This window comes from Penicillium cosmopolitanum (assembly GCF_028827165.1).
Source record: "Penicillium cosmopolitanum strain IBT 29677 chromosome Unknown utg000004l:1.0-4361866.0:1.0-4365735.0, whole genome shotgun sequence".
NCBI lineage: Eukaryota > Fungi > Ascomycota > Eurotiomycetes > Eurotiales > Aspergillaceae > Penicillium > Penicillium cosmopolitanum.
Genome location: NW_026622674.1, coordinates 3,387,060 through 3,403,114, shown reverse-complemented (window position 1 = coordinate 3,403,114; position 16,055 = coordinate 3,387,060). Strand labels below are relative to the sequence as shown.

Genomic DNA, 16,055 nt, shown 5'->3' with positions numbered 1-16,055 from the left:
TGGGACATAAAGAGCTGGGACTACCCTCGTTGACAGCTTTGGACTTCTTTTTTTCCTTCTCTTCTTGCTTCCTCTCCATATACATCCTCCGAGTGTTGTACAGTGTAAACCATTGCACCATCCCCCATTCTCTTCCCCTCAAAATACCCAATTTCTCCTGTAAGTCTTCCACTGCTATCCCTACAGCTCGACACTTCACATTTATCTCCCCATCTGCCCCCGATCGCTCTGTGTTGGCAACTAACCATCCTGGCAGCTTCACCTGCGTCACCCCCCCACTTTTTTTCCCCCCGCTTCGCTGCCCCAAAGTCCAGCACGCCCCCATACTATTCTGTTTCCGTTCCAGCTCGTGACGAGAATAAGTTTGAGCTTTGACTTTGACTTGACACACTTTCTTGTGCCAATCGCTACAGACTCAAAAGTTGCCAGTGTGCAACCAGTACATATTTGACGGCCCCGTTGAGAACTTGAACAAGAACAAGAAAAAGCAATTCACGACCAGACGAATAACTCGAGACTTGCGAGATCCAACAAAATGCAGAGTAAGTTCAAGTTCCAAGAATGCCCGTTCCACTTAAATGTGAGGGGTTGTCCCACTACCAGTAGTAGTACTGGTGTACCTACCCAAGGTTACTCCTAGTAGCCCTGGAATACTAGTACCGCTACTATATTTTTCTCCCGCACTTCCAACTTGAATGCAGCGGACTGACCGTCTTTCTAGCCAAGCACTTCTTTACCGACCCAAACCACCTGGTTTTGACCGCATTGAACTCCCTGACCCTCACCAACCCGTCCCTTGCATTGGATGTTGAGAACAAGATTGTCTTCCGCCGCCGGATGCGCCCCGAAAGCCAAACAAGGTTTCCATCGTCACTGGTGGTGGTTCCGGCCATGAACCCGCCTTTGCTGGCTTTGTCGGCCAGGGTCTCTGTGATGCTGCCGTAGCCGGTACTATCTTTGCTTCTCCTTCCGCAGAGCAGATCCGCAGAACTGCCATTGATCGCGTCCCTACTGACCAAGGCGTGCTGATCATCCCCAACAACTACACTGGTGATGTCCTCAACTTTGGTATGGCCACTGAGAAGTCGCGGGCGGCCGGTATTAAGACTGAGTTCTTCGCCATGGCCGATGATGTCGGTGTTGGCCGAACTAAGAGTGGTAAGGTTGGTCGTCGTGGTATTGGCGGTGGTATCCTGATCTTGAAGTTGGCCGGTGCTTTGGCCGAAGCTGGGTAAGTCACTCCCAATTGCTGATAGAATGCAAATGCCAACATGCTTTATAGTGGCAATCTGGACCAAGTCTACCGTCTTGTCCAGCAGACCAACGACAACCTCGTGTCCATTGGTTCCTCTCTGCAGCATGTCCACGTCCCTGGCCGCGGTGTCCCCGAGGATTCCATCGCCAGCGACGAAGTCGAAGTCGGCATGGGTATTCACAACGAGCCCGGATCTCACCGTACCAAGTTCGAGTTGGTTGGACTGGTCACAACCATGCTTCGCCAGCTGCTCGACCCTAACGACTCAGACCGCGCATACATCAAATACACCCCCAAGGACAAGTTTGTCCTGTTGATTAACAACTTGGGTGGTGTCAGCCCTATTGAGCTGTCTGGTATTCTTGATGAGGTCCACCGCCAGCTTACTGGCAGCTACAACATCAAGCCTGTCCGTGTCATCCAGGGCTCCTTCCTAACAAGTCTTAACGGACTGGGTTTCAGTATTTCGCTGCTCAAGCTCGAAGACACTGGCCTCGGCGCCGGAAAATCGATGCTCGAGCTCTTGGATGCTCCCGCTGAGGCCACAGGATGGTCCAACCCAATCCCTACCCCTACTTGGGAGAATCGCAACGACAGCCCAGTGCAGCTGAAGAACTCCAACTTGGGCCATCAGAACCCCAGCAACCTGAAGCGTAAGCAATAACCCCAACTCCCTCCCCACCGTCTCACAATGAACAATCAGCTAACTCTAATACCAGTGGACCCCGCTGTCGTAAAGAAGGTCCTCGGTGCCGGTCTGAAGCGCGTCATCGCCGCCGAGCCTGAGGTCACCCGCTTCGACACAATCGTTGGCGACGGCGACTGCGGTATCGGCCTGAAGCGAGGCGCCGAAGCCATCCAGAAACTCCTCGACACCGCCCCGCTGACCGACGACATCGTCAACACGGTCAACCAGATCGTCAACGTCGTCGAAAACGTCATGGACGGTACCTCTGGTGCAATCTACGCCATTTTCCTGAATGCCTTAGCCCATGGCCTCCGCGACCAGGACAAGGGTTCCGCACTCCCGGCCTCAACCGAAGTCTGGGCCAAGGCTCTGAAGCACTCCGTCAACGCGCTGGCCAAGTACACCCCCGCCAAACCGGGTGACCGAACTCTCATCGACTCCCTGGTGCCGTTCTGCGATACTCTCTTCCAGTCCAAGGATATCCGTGGTGCGGCTGCTGCGGCTCAGAAGGGTACCGAGTCTACTAAGAGCATGAAAGCTAGTCTGGGTCGCTCGGTGTATGTTGGTGGCGAGGAGGAATGGGTTGGCAAGGTGCCTGATCCTGGTGCCTATGGTCTCAGTGAGTTCTTGTCTGGACTTGCGGACTCGGCTTAGATGCCTTTCTCCTCGTATAAATAGCCATATACCTGATTCCTCGGCCCTCTGTGGGATCTTGTTCTAATATAATTTCATGACGGTGATGACAATGAAAGCCTCCAAGGTTCTCAAGTAAATCTTACTAGTACTAGTAGGTAGTAATCTCCAAGCCTGGGGTTTGATACCCTTGGGCCCACTTCCACCAACTTGAAGCACAGGCAGGTGTCAGAGTCTGCAAACTTGAAACTTTTACAACTTGAATATATACATTAGTAGTACCTAGGTAGTAGTAGTACTGCCTGTACCGTGATTATTCCGAGTCCAACCTCGGAAGGTTCAAGTTACTAGTACTAATAGTAGTTACCTCCAGGGCTTAACCGGCATGCTGAGATGCTTTAAGCCTACCTAGGTATTCATCTCCGTATGCCGCCTAAGGTGACTATTACTAGTAGTACTAGTAGTTACTACATACTAGCACAAATTCCCCACTCTGAGGCCACAGCGGCAGAATTGCGGCTTTTCAAAACGACCCCCAGAAGCATAAAAACTCTCCAAAAGCAATCCTCCACCTGGAACTTCTCTCGACGACCGTCTGCCAGCGTTGGACCCATCATCGAAGCTGCGTTGAGGTGAGTAATAACCGGATGAGTCTGTCTGAGTTGCCACCGGAGATATTGTGTCTCATCTTCAAATCTGTAGGTTTCACACTCTGCACATGTCGACAGCAAGTGCCATGTCCTAATCACAGGAGCAAAAACAGCCAGAATCTCAGGATGATCTCAGAAGAGTATGCAGTGTATCAAAGTTTTTCTGATATACTCGCAACCCCGCTCCTATACCGGTCTGTTATTTTCCGCAGGGAGACGTCCCGTAGACGCGAGTGGTTAGAATTCCCCAACGATGAAGATGTTGCGGATCAAGATGAAGTAGATGGTCTTTCATTTGGTATTTTCTATCGGCTGCTCGATGATAGAAATGAGGTACTGAGGGAATTTGTACGCCGAATCACAGTGGAAGACCCCCCTCGCCCATTTGGCAAAAAGCTTGCTCGTCACAAACTAAAGGGTCCTCATAACCTCCTGGCTGAGCTGGTGAAGAAACTGCCAAACCTTGAACCTATGTAGTAAGTAAGCCAATTATTCCAGGCACGCCGCGCCGATTTTCAGGCAAATGACCTAATCTCCGTATTCAGCTTCAAAGGGTCATGGTCTCTTCCTATGTCAAAGGAATTTGTGGAGGTATTTCTCAATCACAAGAGATCTCCGAAGCTATTCCTGCATGGAGAACGTGGACACACGCCAACAAGTATTACTATGCCATTTGTACAAGAAATTTGTACCTCAGTTGACGCTAGAGCTTTTACACCCAGAGAAGGTCGGGCCGGATTGAATCTTGACGACCCAGATGCCGAACCCTTCGAGCCGCAAAGACTCGACCTGCACGAGCTCTTTTCTGCTTACCCAAACATTGAAAGCCTGTCGGTATCTATCAATCGACTGCGATTGGGGTGTATAGTGGGCTTGGCTCCTTCTACACGGGTATCTGGGCTACCCCCAGAGACCACGTTCCCGCCGCTGCGAAGCCTTCCAATGAGCGGCTACAATATAGCCCAGGATGAAGAAGACCAGCCCCTTTGGGCTGAAAAGTTCCCCTGGCATAAGTTACGATCACTCACTCTCGGTCGCCAATTAAACCCGGGATTTTTGAAAGCGGCTACTGGCAAAGTAGACCATTTGAAACAGTTCGAGATCACTGGCTACGAGGAGCTCAGCTCCCTTGACGCGTTCTTGTCGTCCTTCAATACTCTGGAAAGTCTCACTGTTAAAGAACCGGTTCCGTCCGTGATTGCTATGGCTCATCATTCCGACTGGGGAGCACCTTTGTCTTCACGCAATTGAGAAGTGTGATGAAGAAAGGGAATCCCTAAATGCAAAAGAAATCAAAGCTTTGGACCGGCAACACCCTCACCTCAAGAGCCTGGAGCTCGATATAGACCCACATGGCAAACGGGTAAGCTGTGCGCAGGATGTAAAGTTATTTCGAGTCATTGAAGCTAATCAGTTATTTTTCAGCCCGACGATATAGTCAAGGCTATAGCAACGAGTTTCAAGGATCTTCGACAGCTATCCATTCATGTCGGACTGAGACTCTCGCACCTGATAAAGATATGTAATGCTGGCAGAAAATTGAATGATGGACTCGGTGTTAGGAACACGGAGCCTTTCAAGTCCGTATTGACGGATGAAAAAGCACAGGCGTTCGCAAAGCAATTTTTTGAAAGCAGAGGTCCGTCAAGCTTGAAGAAAATCACGCTACAGACAGGCGAAAATCAGCGCAGGTCTCCGTAAAGGCAGTCTTGGTACTCCGATGTGGAAAAATGCCATGCTAAGATATTTGAAGCCTATCCACCCCTGCGCCAGGGTGGCGAGCCATGTCTCGAGGAACTAATGAGTAATTACGCCCGTTTCAGGAAGCGGATATCTATGCGCTCGAATCCTTGGAGGAAAAGCGTCCACTGCTCATCAGGGCTCCCCGAGTCCTCCAGGCTTCGGGGTTTCCAAGCGTCATCTAGTCATGTGTAAATAGATCGCCCTATATAGCTGCGAGTAATAATTTGACAAAATCAAATCAGAGCACTCGCATCAGACTCAGTGGAGGTTTCAGTAATACGGCAGCATACATGACTAGAATCTGAGTAATTCCGAGGCGAGGAAGAATTCAAAAGACGATCTCTATGATCTTTCCATAATCCATTGCTAACCACCTCTGCTCCAAGCTAAGACGCCACCCGACACAACAGCCCAAGAACAGGTAAAAGAATCCAAACCAATGAACGCCGGAGTTTTCTCTTGATCACTCATGCATTTTCATGGAGGTGCCTGCGGACCGAGACGTGAAAAGCAGAGCGAAAAAAATGCCTCAATCAAAGTTACATACGAGCGTCACCTCATGGGACAAATATGCTGGTTTGTGCGAGCTGCCTAGCGGTGACGAGCAGAGAAGCAAGGGCGAGAGGGAGAAAAAAAGATTCGTAGGGTTAAAGTAAAATAGAGGGTATCGAGATCGATTACATGATTGGGGTCCTTTTTTTTCTTCCGCAGGGCACAGACTTTTTTTGGATGGTGCGATGCAAGTAGGAGATCTTCAACCGCCCCGCAGATCCGATTTAATAGAGAGGGATATGCGACGAGGAGGGGTGGGACAGGTGCGCATAATAGGCGATGAGATAAAGCACTCAGCTGAGCAGAACCAGGATGACGGAATCACCACGCAGGAACCTAGAAGAGTATTAACAGGATGTAAGAACAATTGTTGAGACTGCCATAGAAGCAGATTGCGACAACAAATTGCAAGTGGAGAGCTTTCTGGAGGTCCATTGGGGCAAATCACTCACATCTTGCTGACGAAACGGTCCTTGTTCACACCCTTGCTCTTGCTGCCCTTGGGCTTCTCAGTCCACATCTCCTTCACGTTCTCGAGAACCATGTTGCAGTGTCGGTCAAAGGCCTTAACACGGGCCAAGAGCTTGCGGTTGTTGCGGCAGGAGATCAGGACCTGGGTGTGTGTGCGGGTGGCGGTCTGCAGGAGAGAGAGCGGGCCGGCGGTGAGCTCGTGCTCTTCGACGAGGGCAACCTCATATTCGCTGTTGAGATGCGCGATGCACGATTAGTTTTCTGTATGTTTCACGCATGCATCGGAATGTGGCAGGGGAGAGGGTCCGGGTCTTTCTAGGGCTTGAAGATTCAAACCCCGCACTTGTCGGACTAGGCAGAAACCAAGGGGAAGGGAAGAGAGAAAAGTGTCGTGGAATTGATAGTCATCACTTTGGAGAGACCGGGATGGATGGAACGTACGTGAGCTCGCTCTTCGGCTTGTTGAGCAGATCTCTGTAGGAGTTTGGTTAGCCAATGAAAAAGCGGGGGTGAGTCATCGAAAACGAACTGAATCTTGGGGTCCGGAGCTGTCGACATGGTGTGTAGGGATGGGGGATATAAAAGGGCCTAGAGGTCTCGCTGGTGGTCGATGATTCCCGCGACTTGAGGTTTGATGTCACGTGAGAGTAGACAGCCACGACTGTTGCTGCCTTGCTGCCTTGCTGCCTGAGTGCCTTACTGCCCAGTGGATCAGGCCATTCACCCAGGGAACTACTAGCAGAACTACTAGCGTGTAAGCCACACGCGATTGGTTGTCACGTCGCGTACACGCTTGTTTGCGAGATCGTCGGATAGCTTCAACCGCGCATGCAAGGCTTCTCATTTAAACCTCCCCCCCCAGCCATCCTCACCCTCTGCAGGTGCTGCAGCTCCCTTTCGATTTTTCCCTTTCCTCCTTCCCCCCTTTCCTCTCAGCTACAGTAGTCACTTTTGGTAAGAGCGGTCTATTCTCATCTATCCTATTTGAGAATTCTTACCTGTCAATCACCGGCTAACATTCCAGTCCTGCAGAGACTGCTCCACTACCCTGCTGCATAACCGACCTTTTCTCCCGGACGACGAAATATTTCCCAGTATTCCACGCGGGGCATTGGCTCATTTCGACCGGTCCCTTTTCCGGATACTACCTTAAGTGCATTGATTATCGTTTATCGATTATCGATCCTATTCCTCCTCCCGGCCCTACCTCGAATCCCCACCTCCCCTGCGACGACGTGCATTGTTCCCTGTCTCCTTATACCTATCTCGGATCCCCTCTTTTCTCCCTTCCCATTTATTCCTCCGCCAACATCGTCGTCGATTCTCCAATTTTCTCGTGCATGGTGGACTACCAGAGTTTTGTGAGATGGAATCTCAGGACGGAATCACCGTCCGCCCTATGAGGCGTATGGATCCTTATTCTTACCATGGGTGCTTAGAATGAAAGCTAAAGAATAAAATCAAACAGTGAAGGTTCTCTACACATTCGACAACGACAATAAAACTAACTGTCTCGCTCGGTGGCCTCACGTGCTTGATATTCAGACTGCCTATCTGGACGAACAAACCCAGATCGGAGTGATTGAGTTGAAAACATGCATTCAGGCAATTGTGTCCGCGAGGTTCGAATTTCCTTTCTCCCCTCCATTGGATTCCAATTAAATACTTATATACAACTGTTTAGTCCCGAGTTGGTGGCTCAGCTGGGCAAGGACTACACCGTTTACGCTTATGATTACTCGGAATACGAAACCCCCCTGGTCGGTCAGGGAATGCTCTCATGGGTTCTAGCATCTGCCTCGCCAACCCCCGAAGCTCCGGCCCATCAATCGAAAACCATGGTAACGGGTCGTGTGTGCAAGAACCCCCCTCGGTCTTTTTACGAAAGGGCCGGGGTCGGCCCAGGAGACCCTGGAGGTCAAGCTACGCCTGGTCCCGGTCCCCACCGTCATGCAAAGTCAATTTGTCGACAGCATGCAAACATATCGGCAGCTCAGCAATGTTATCCCTCACGACTTCGATGCCCAATCATGGACCAACTTTATGCGTCAAAATCCGGGTCTGCTGGAGCGCTCTCGAAGTCAACAACTTGAATCTGCCTCCTCGCCGATGAACCATTCGGGCATTGAACGCTTGCATCAACTATTGAGCGATGGAGCTACCCCGCGTGAATTTTCGAACTACCCTGGCAATGAATCAACCCGCTCTATATCACCCATCCATTCTTACGGTGCCCCAAGCCGGGTATCTACTCCCGGCGGAACACGACCTTCAACACAACAACAACCATCTCAATCGAAAGGCTTCACCTCTAACGACATGATTCGCCCGTCATCGAGTGCCTCTATGCGCGATAGTGATATTCAAGCTTCCAGCTACCATCAACGAAGAGGATCTATCATGTCTGGCTACGGCAGTGGGGGAAGAGTCCTCGGATCCTCAGCCTCGAAAAAGGGCCAAGGTCTACCAAGCAAATTGGCCCGGTAAATCCGATATGAACATTGAACGGCAGCCAAGCTCCCTTCGGGTGCAAGCCAGCACAGCTGCTTCGGTCCGAATTCATCGCCCAACTCCGGTGAACCCTCTTCTGGCCGCCGAACACTCCAACGAAGAGCCTGTTCGTCCGCCTACCCCCATTTCACGCCCTGGTGACCATGCCCGACGAGCAAGGCCCTCTTCGAGCCTGCTTCGTGAGTACTCTGCTCAAAGTTCCTCTTCTTACATGTCACCCTACGCCCACAGTGATGACATGCTCACTACGGATCAAACTTCACCTGATGACTCGCGCTATCAAGGTCTCTTTGAGACATCATTCAGCATGCCATCGTCACCTCCTGTTGTGGAGTACCGCTTCCCGTCCAAGTCGAGTCCCAACCTGCCTCCAATCTCCTTGGATACTGACTCTGGGTTCATGAGTGGCGGTTTGGATGATATGATGGACGACGCAACGACACCTGTTGAGGAGGTCCAAAGGACCGAGCCGAATGCTGATGACCAGAATCAATCTCGCTCTGTCCGGCCCACTGTTCAGGCCACCTCTCCGGCCAGCACTGCTGATATTATGCCCCTGAAAATCAATGATCTGTCGTCTCAACACCCGACGAGTGCCAACGCTCGGCGGCCGCTTCCACGGACGCAGTCATGCGCTTCTTCCAGGCCTAGCTCGCGAGCTGGCGCCCAATATACTCCGAAACAACTCGCCCCAGCCCCGATATCCCAGAATGAACTGGAGCAGATGATAGCCACACTCCCTGCCAGTGACCCAGTCGGCCCTTCTCATCCCCCTCTTGTCCACGCTCAAACTTGGGCGGGACCTATGAGTGACTGCTATGCCCAGACGCCGGATGCATCAGCTCCACCTCAACCTCCCAAGAGTGGGAAAAACCGCAAAGGTGACTCGTCAAAGCAGGCCAAGAGAATCCAAACACGTCTAGAGTGTGCAGTCAGGGAAGGTCAGATGCCTCCTTACTGCGAGAACTGCGGCTCTATTGAAACGCCAACATGGCGACGGGCGTGGTCCAGGGAGTTTGATGGAGATGGGAACATCGCGAAGAGCATGATGGTTAGCGAGCATCACTTACTTTGGGAAGTAGTGGATAAGGACGACAATGATCAGGTCACGAAGTTCAAGATCTATAAGAAGACTCTTCTTGAAGAAGATAATGGCTACATCCAAGTCCTCCTCTGCAATCCATGTGGCTTGTGGCTCTTCAAGGCCAAAAGTATGCGCCCGGAGAACAAGTGGAACAAACAACCTGCCGAAAAACTTGGTGAAAAGAGAAAGCGACCCTCTAGAACACGCAAACAGAGCGGAGGCCCTCTTTCTAAACCCCGCACTCGCAGCAAGGTTGCCACAAGCGAGGTTGCCGCCTCATCTCCAGCCCCGACAGAGGGATCGTCTGTACACCCCGAGGATGGCACTACTCCTCGGGACACTACTCCTCAAGTGGAGAATGCACATGACGAAACTCATACCGAGGCTGAGGATTGTGAAGGATCTGCTAGCAAACGTCGCCGAGCGAACAGCGCCGAACCACCTCGCTCTGCTAACTCTTCGAGGGGCCGCTGGGAAGGACAGGATGCCGTCGAGGCCCTCAAGCTTGCAATTCAATCCAGCCCAGCAAGGAATATGGAATCCCGAAAAGTTCCTCTGGCAGACGATACTAAGCTTACTCCAAAGCCTGTACGCCGGGCGTTGTTTCAAGCGGGCCAGCAAGACGGCCCTTTGAGAGAGCTAGGTGCCTCATTCGTCAATAGTTGTTCTCCTCGACGCAGCCCTCGCATCGCTTCTAACTCCCACGACGATAAGCGCCAACAGCAAAAGGAGAACCAGGGACATGCCGACATTGACGATCTCTTTGAAAGTCCCTCCCTGGATTTTGACCTGCCTGTCAGCCCCACTCCCCGTCGACGCAATACATGCGTCAATGTAATGCACGAGAGACGCCATTCTTTGCCTACAAACTCTCCCACCGCCAACAGAAAAAGAGAAGCTGGCGCGGCCGCAACTGCTGCCCGACTCACTGCGGAGCGTCTTCAGCGTGTCCAGGAGGGCCCTCAGTCTAATCCTCGCCAGAGTCGCTCAGCCAATAAGAATGGTTCCACGACGCTCTCCGATGGGGATCTTCACACGGATGCCTTCAACGCTCTTGATGGCATGATGCTAGACATCTTTGACGAGGCCAACCGTGACACCCTTGATTTAGATGGAGTGAAGCTATCTGGCAACGACTGGGCGGACTGGCTCCCCTCAGACTATGTTTCCCCCACTGGATCTGAAGATGGACCCGCTCCTTCGGAAGATTTGATCAATGTTATCCTCTCTGATCCCAGCGCCATGAAGGAGAACATCCACCCATCCGATTTCAACATCTTCAACTTCGATGATACCGATATCCCTGACTCGGGCTTCTTCAGCTCCGATGCCCTTCATGGAGACGGCCCGTCCAAGGTCCAGTCTATCCATGAGAACCCCAGTGGACAGGCAAATTCTCCTAATTCCTCAACACCACTTTAACTTGCTCTTTTACTTTGATGGTTTTTCTAGCGATGGCGTTCCGGTTGGGAGGTTGATTTGATTGCATACCACGTTCGTTTTAAAACGCTTTGCATATTTGTCTAGTACTCCATTTTCCTTTGACATGTTTTGAATGATGACAGATGTTGCCTGCAGCGGACTTCGATGCCGCTCACTACGCTGGTAGTGACTTGTTGCTTAGCACCTCATACCCTTGCTTATAGATTAGGCAACCCCCAACAAATTTTATGATCAATGAAAAGAAATCAAAAAAAGACAAATTCAAACCAAATTAGCTTCAGAACCTCACCACTTTGAAACCTACGAGATACAGTAAATCACGTAGTCCCGAGGTCAGAGCGCTGTTCGGCATTCTCGCAGTCAAACGTGAGGCTCTGCCGAAGCGGGGTTGGCCACTGGCGCTTGTGAGCTGAGATGATCCAGTACCCTACCCAAAATAAGCTGGAGATTGTTCCAAAAAAGGTTCTTATCCTCTCCAAACATTTGGAAAATTCCATATAGAGATGACTCCACTCCCAGAGTTAAGCCTGGACCTATGGCTCATGATTGGCGATCTCCTGGACACAACTTCAGTGAAAAGACTTGCGCAAACGTCGAAGGCGCTATATGCAACTTGTGTGCCCATCTTATATTCGAAAGTCGATCTCAGTATCCACCATGCTGAGCCCTACGGTGAACATGATGTCCAGGGCATAATCATCCGCTGGCCAAAAGACGAGTCCATATTTGGTCGACAGAGCCTGTTCATGGACACGATATTCCATCAACCGAGCCTCGCAAAGCTTGTTCGATCCTTCGTCTGGAGTATGAGTCTGCACAGCACTTGTTCGCTACCACAATGGGCATCCTGCGGTCCATCCAATCGAGAGGAATGTGACAAGCCAGCAATTTACAACCTCGAAAATTCATATACTCTCTTCGAACACCTGGAATGTGTAACCTCGGTCGACATATTTGGAGGCTACAGTCACGCTTACCCAAGCCGCAAGATACCGTCTTTGTTTCCACAAGCTAGGTCCATTCAACTGAGCGGGCAAATGCATTATGCACTTGCAAAAGCAATACTCCATGGTTCCGATAAAGCGCCGCTCCAATCCCTGGGGATAAACTACCTCCACGAAAGAGGACATACCCGCGACGGAGAAAACATACAGGGTACCCGTAGAGGACGTCCCTGTTGCGAGATAAGTGGCCACCAAGAAGAAACATGGGACACATATGCTGGTGATCTCCCTGGGCAACTACTTCCCGGCGACATGATCGGCCTCTTCACCACAGCTCTGCAGGCTCGATGTGAGAATCTGCAGACCTTCCAACTACACACCATTGGTAGCCCCATTCACCTCCCTTTCCATACGCCACCCGGATGGCGCTGGCGCTGGCGCGAGCTTCACAGGGAGCTAGCCGCGTTCTTTAAACATGTTCACCCGCGAGAGGTCAAGCTGATATATGGGGCCCTTGGTCCTCTTCCCCGGGAGGATATCTATTCGCGCTATCGACAGCGTAGCTGTCTTGGGGGCACGGATCCTCAAATACATCAAAACGATCTGATTCCGATTTTGCTGGATGGCTGGCCGACGTTGAAAAGACTTGAAATTGAGGGTGGGCACCCTTCACAATGGTCACTTGTTCTGTCGAACGAGTTGAGATTTGATCGAAGCAGGCTTTCGAATGTAGAAACCGTAATTAATTTGGATAAGTGGGATTCCTATGGAGGGCAGCTGAGAACATGGGATCCGTTTTATAAAGGATTGGAGGATTCTTCCGGGGTTGACGGTCTTTGGTGGATTTCTAGGACGACAACCTGCAAAGCTATGAGATGATTGGTACCTACTAGGTAGGGAAATGTTCGTACTATCAGCCATGGGATAGGGCTGAGCTTGTTCAAATTTTGACAATGGGCTCGTCAAGCCTACTGAAGTATGTCTTGGTGGGTTTCACAATGGCAGGCATGGAGTTGAAGAGAGAGAGAAAAACGTCTTTTCTGCATAGAGTATCGAGGGAAAGGAAAGACTCGGATATGCTTCCGAGGTAAAGCAACGCTACTTTAATCCGTAAAAAGTCCAAACATGGGCTAAGAACTCGTGCATCTCAAATAAGATCTTGGTCGCCCATCCGGCTGAAGGGGACCTGAGTTGGTCAAACTCGTCGCACATGCATTCATTCACCATCCATAGGTATCATTCACTCGCCATCGTAGAAGATCGACTTGAAGCGGTGGGTAGCTTCAACAACCTGCTCATAGGTTCGGTAGTCTATGTGGAAGACGCGATAAACGTGAGCTAATATTCCAGATTCTAGTCTGTTGAAATCGAGGGCACTCACCAGAATCGGCAGGGTTACCCCAGTCCGTTGTTCCCAAAACGCGAACACCAAGACCCTGAAAAATAGATGCATATGTCAGCTATCAACTCAAACACTGGACGTCCCCTGGCTCTCAAGTCCATATCGCAGAGTTCCACATATCAATCCAAACATACCTGTCCGCCCTCTAAATCAGCAACCTTGCCCACAACCTCAATCATCTTCCCCATCTGCAGGTGCGAATCGGGCTTCAGGATGAGAGTGACATCGCCGTTGTTACCGCATGTGATGGTCGCGGTGTCGCCGCGGAGCGAGCTCACTGTGCCGAGAATACGGATGGTGTGAGTTGAACGCCGCCCAGCGCTGGAAGGGTGAAAGGCGTTAAGGTGGGAGGGGAGAATGCGGGGAGTTTGGAGAGACATTTTTGCGGGTGGGTGTGTACGTTCAAAAACCACTTTGCCTTCGTAGGAACTGCGGAGGAACTCTCGACGCGGTGCGCGGGACGCGCGTGGTCACGTGTACCCATCTAGAAATTATACACACTGGAATTTGTAGTAGGCCTGTGTAAGGGGTTATTCTGTTGGAGATACTATTTTAAGATTTAAATGCTCGGATCTTTTATGTTTCAATTTTCAATTTTGCTTTAGAAAAAACAGGGTAAGGCGTTTCAGCAACGCTGCTTTGCAGCTTCAAATTGTAGAAAGATCTCGGCTTGACAGGCGGGAACACAAGGTCATGAGGATCTCTCGTACAAAGTGTTCATAATAATACGCTAAATTATCAGGGATGAAGTTGAAAATCAGCAGCCTTTTAAGCCGCTAAAAGACCGAATAGATCAAAATCCTCCTTTGAGAACCTAATGCGATTTGTCGTTATAGTATCCCATCACGTGACTATCAATTTCAATCCGAAGCTCTGCTTCCTACGCCGGTTCAAGCCAGCAACTCTGAACCTTACGACACAAGAACAGTCTGGCTAGAAATTCCAATGGATATCTGGCTTCTATAATACGACCACACTATTGCGACACTCGGCCTCTCCTCGCACCTCGTTTCACCCCCATATCTCAATCATGCCTCCTCCGCTTCCATCCCACCACCGCGGGATGACCGCGAACCCGCTTAAACCTGTCGGTCGGTATCGACCCGGAAAGGCGGTCGCCGAGGAGGAGTCATCTTCCGAAGAAGAAGAGGAGGACGATGTTGAGGCGCAACAAGAAGCAGAAATAAGACGACAGGCCGAAGCGCGACTCCGACGACAGCAAGCTCCCAAGGCCAGCTCATTCCCTGCGGCGGCGGTACCCAAGCTCGAAGAACCAGAAGATGACGAAGAAGGATTCGTCACTGAGGATGAAGAGGACGATGAGCCCGCACCCACAAAAGCTCCGCAAAAAGCTGCACCAGCAGTACAACCCGACACCCCGGAAGTTTTAGCGCCTAAGATCACACCTGTAGCCAAGGCACAGGAAAGCGAAGAAGAATCAGAGGAAGAAGAGGAGAGCTCGGAGGAGGAAAGTAGCTCAGAAGATGAGGCGCCACGGAGGATGCTCATTCGACCTACATTCATTAAAAAAGACAAGAGAGGCAATGCGGCAGGACAAGATGCCGGCGCACAATCGCAACCAGCTCCCGGTGCGACAGACCCCGCAGCCGATGACGAGAAGCGCCGCGCGCAGCGTCAGGAGAAAGCAGATCAACTCGTCCGGGACCAACTCGAGAAGGAAGCCATTGCGCGCTCTGCTGGGAACCGAGCCTGGGATGACGATGAACTCGTGGAGGCCGACGAAGAGGAAGCAATTGATGATCGTGACGGCCTCGACCCAGAAGCAGAATATGCGGCATGGAAATTACGAGAATTGAAGCGCGTCAAACGTGAGCGCGAATCAATCGAAGAAGCTGAGAAGGAACGCGAAGAAATCGAGCGACGCCGCAACCTCACCGCAGAGGAGCGAGATGCCGAGGACCGCGAGTTCATAGCGAAGCAGAAGGAGGAACGAGAGGCCACGCGCGGCGAGACTGGATTCATGCAGAAATATTTCCACAAGGGTGCTTTCTTCCGCGACGATTTGGAGCGCGAGGGAATTGATCAGCAGAACGTCATGGGTCGGCGATTTGCAGACGATGTCAATCGCGAAACGCTTCCTCAGTACATGCAGATCCGTGATATGACCAAGCTTGGAAAGAAAGGTCGTACTCGTTACCGTGATCTCAAGTCTGAGGATACAGGTAACTTTGGCGAGGGTTACCAGAATCGACGACGAGATAATGCTCCGCCGATTGGCATTACAGACGAGCGATTCATGCCTGATCAGGGCGATTCCCGCGGGCCTCAGGGACCGACAGGAGCCAATGCCAGTGCGGTCCGCTCGAGGCGCATGTCCAGATCTAGATCACGCTCGCCGCGACGAGATCGGTCCAGGGAGCGGCGGAAACGCAGCCCTTCGCCATATGAAGATCGGGACAAGCGCCGGCGCGTGGAGAGTTCTTCATGATCAGTTTTATGACTGGAGTGAAGAATCCTTCCTCCCTAATTCTCTCTTTTTTGGCGTTTTGGCAGAACCTACGATAAAAGTTGCATGGGCGGTGGCCTCGTTTGTGATATACTAGCAATTTGAGCAAAACATACTCTACTTACCCATGTCTGGACTGGGTACAGAAATATGATGTTCCCTCGCCGGGAGGGCCTGTATTGTTGGTATGGTAGTGCATCGGCCTAGTGCCA

The 16,055-nt window shown here is 51.2% G+C and overlaps 7 protein-coding genes across 7 annotated transcripts; 5 read left to right on the top strand and 2 right to left on the bottom strand.

Moving 5' to 3' along the window:
• Nucleotides 1–535: 535 nt before the first annotated feature.
• On the top strand, nucleotides 536–2,597 carry N7509_002683 (uncharacterized protein; the record flags this gene model as incomplete). The annotated part of the gene is made up of 5 exons (XM_056627320.1): nucleotides 536–542; nucleotides 722–807; nucleotides 861–1,231; nucleotides 1,283–1,908; nucleotides 1,975–2,597. The coding sequence occupies 5 exons, from the start codon at nucleotides 536–538 to the stop codon at nucleotides 2,595–2,597; spliced, it is 1,713 nt and encodes a 570-aa protein (XP_056493115.1).
• Nucleotides 2,598–3,892: 1,295 nt separating this feature from the next.
• On the top strand, nucleotides 3,893–4,477 carry N7509_002682 (uncharacterized protein; the record flags this gene model as incomplete). The annotated part of the gene is made up of 1 exon (XM_056627319.1): nucleotides 3,893–4,477. The coding sequence occupies one exon, from the start codon at nucleotides 3,893–3,895 to the stop codon at nucleotides 4,475–4,477; it is 585 nt and encodes a 194-aa protein (XP_056493114.1).
• Nucleotides 4,478–5,814: 1,337 nt separating this feature from the next.
• On the bottom strand, nucleotides 5,815–6,550 carry N7509_002681 (mRNA splicing protein SMD2; the record flags this gene model as incomplete). Its single annotated transcript, XM_056627318.1, has 4 exons — nucleotides 5,815–5,857; nucleotides 5,974–6,222; nucleotides 6,434–6,466; nucleotides 6,522–6,550. The coding sequence occupies 4 exons, from the start codon at nucleotides 6,548–6,550 to the stop codon at nucleotides 5,815–5,817; spliced, it is 354 nt and encodes a 117-aa protein (XP_056493113.1).
• Nucleotides 6,551–7,358: 808 nt separating this feature from the next.
• N7509_002680 (putative GATA transcription factor (Ams2)) lies at nucleotides 7,359–11,009 on the top strand (the record flags this gene model as incomplete). The annotated part of the gene is made up of 5 exons (XM_056627317.1): nucleotides 7,359–7,398; nucleotides 7,461–7,614; nucleotides 7,677–7,833; nucleotides 7,898–8,348; nucleotides 8,383–11,009. The coding sequence occupies 5 exons, from the start codon at nucleotides 7,359–7,361 to the stop codon at nucleotides 11,007–11,009; spliced, it is 3,429 nt and encodes a 1,142-aa protein (XP_056493112.1).
• Nucleotides 11,010–11,533: 524 nt separating this feature from the next.
• On the top strand, nucleotides 11,534–12,853 carry N7509_002679 (uncharacterized protein; the record flags this gene model as incomplete). The annotated part of the gene is made up of 1 exon (XM_056627316.1): nucleotides 11,534–12,853. One exon carries the CDS (start codon nucleotides 11,534–11,536, stop codon nucleotides 12,851–12,853), a length of 1,320 nt encoding a protein of 439 aa, XP_056493111.1.
• Nucleotides 12,854–13,214: 361 nt separating this feature from the next.
• N7509_002678 (putative ssDNA binding protein Ssb3) lies at nucleotides 13,215–13,756 on the bottom strand (the record flags this gene model as incomplete). The annotated part of the gene is made up of 3 exons (XM_056627315.1): nucleotides 13,215–13,285; nucleotides 13,356–13,410; nucleotides 13,511–13,756. 3 exons carry the CDS (start codon nucleotides 13,754–13,756, stop codon nucleotides 13,215–13,217), a joined length of 372 nt encoding a protein of 123 aa, XP_056493110.1.
• A 650-nt stretch (nucleotides 13,757–14,406) lies between these two features.
• On the top strand, nucleotides 14,407–15,825 carry N7509_002677 (microfibrillar-associated 1 family protein; the record flags this gene model as incomplete). Its single annotated transcript, XM_056627314.1, has 1 exon — nucleotides 14,407–15,825. The coding sequence occupies one exon, from the start codon at nucleotides 14,407–14,409 to the stop codon at nucleotides 15,823–15,825; it is 1,419 nt and encodes a 472-aa protein (XP_056493109.1).
• Between the last annotated feature and the right edge of the window lie 230 nt (nucleotides 15,826–16,055).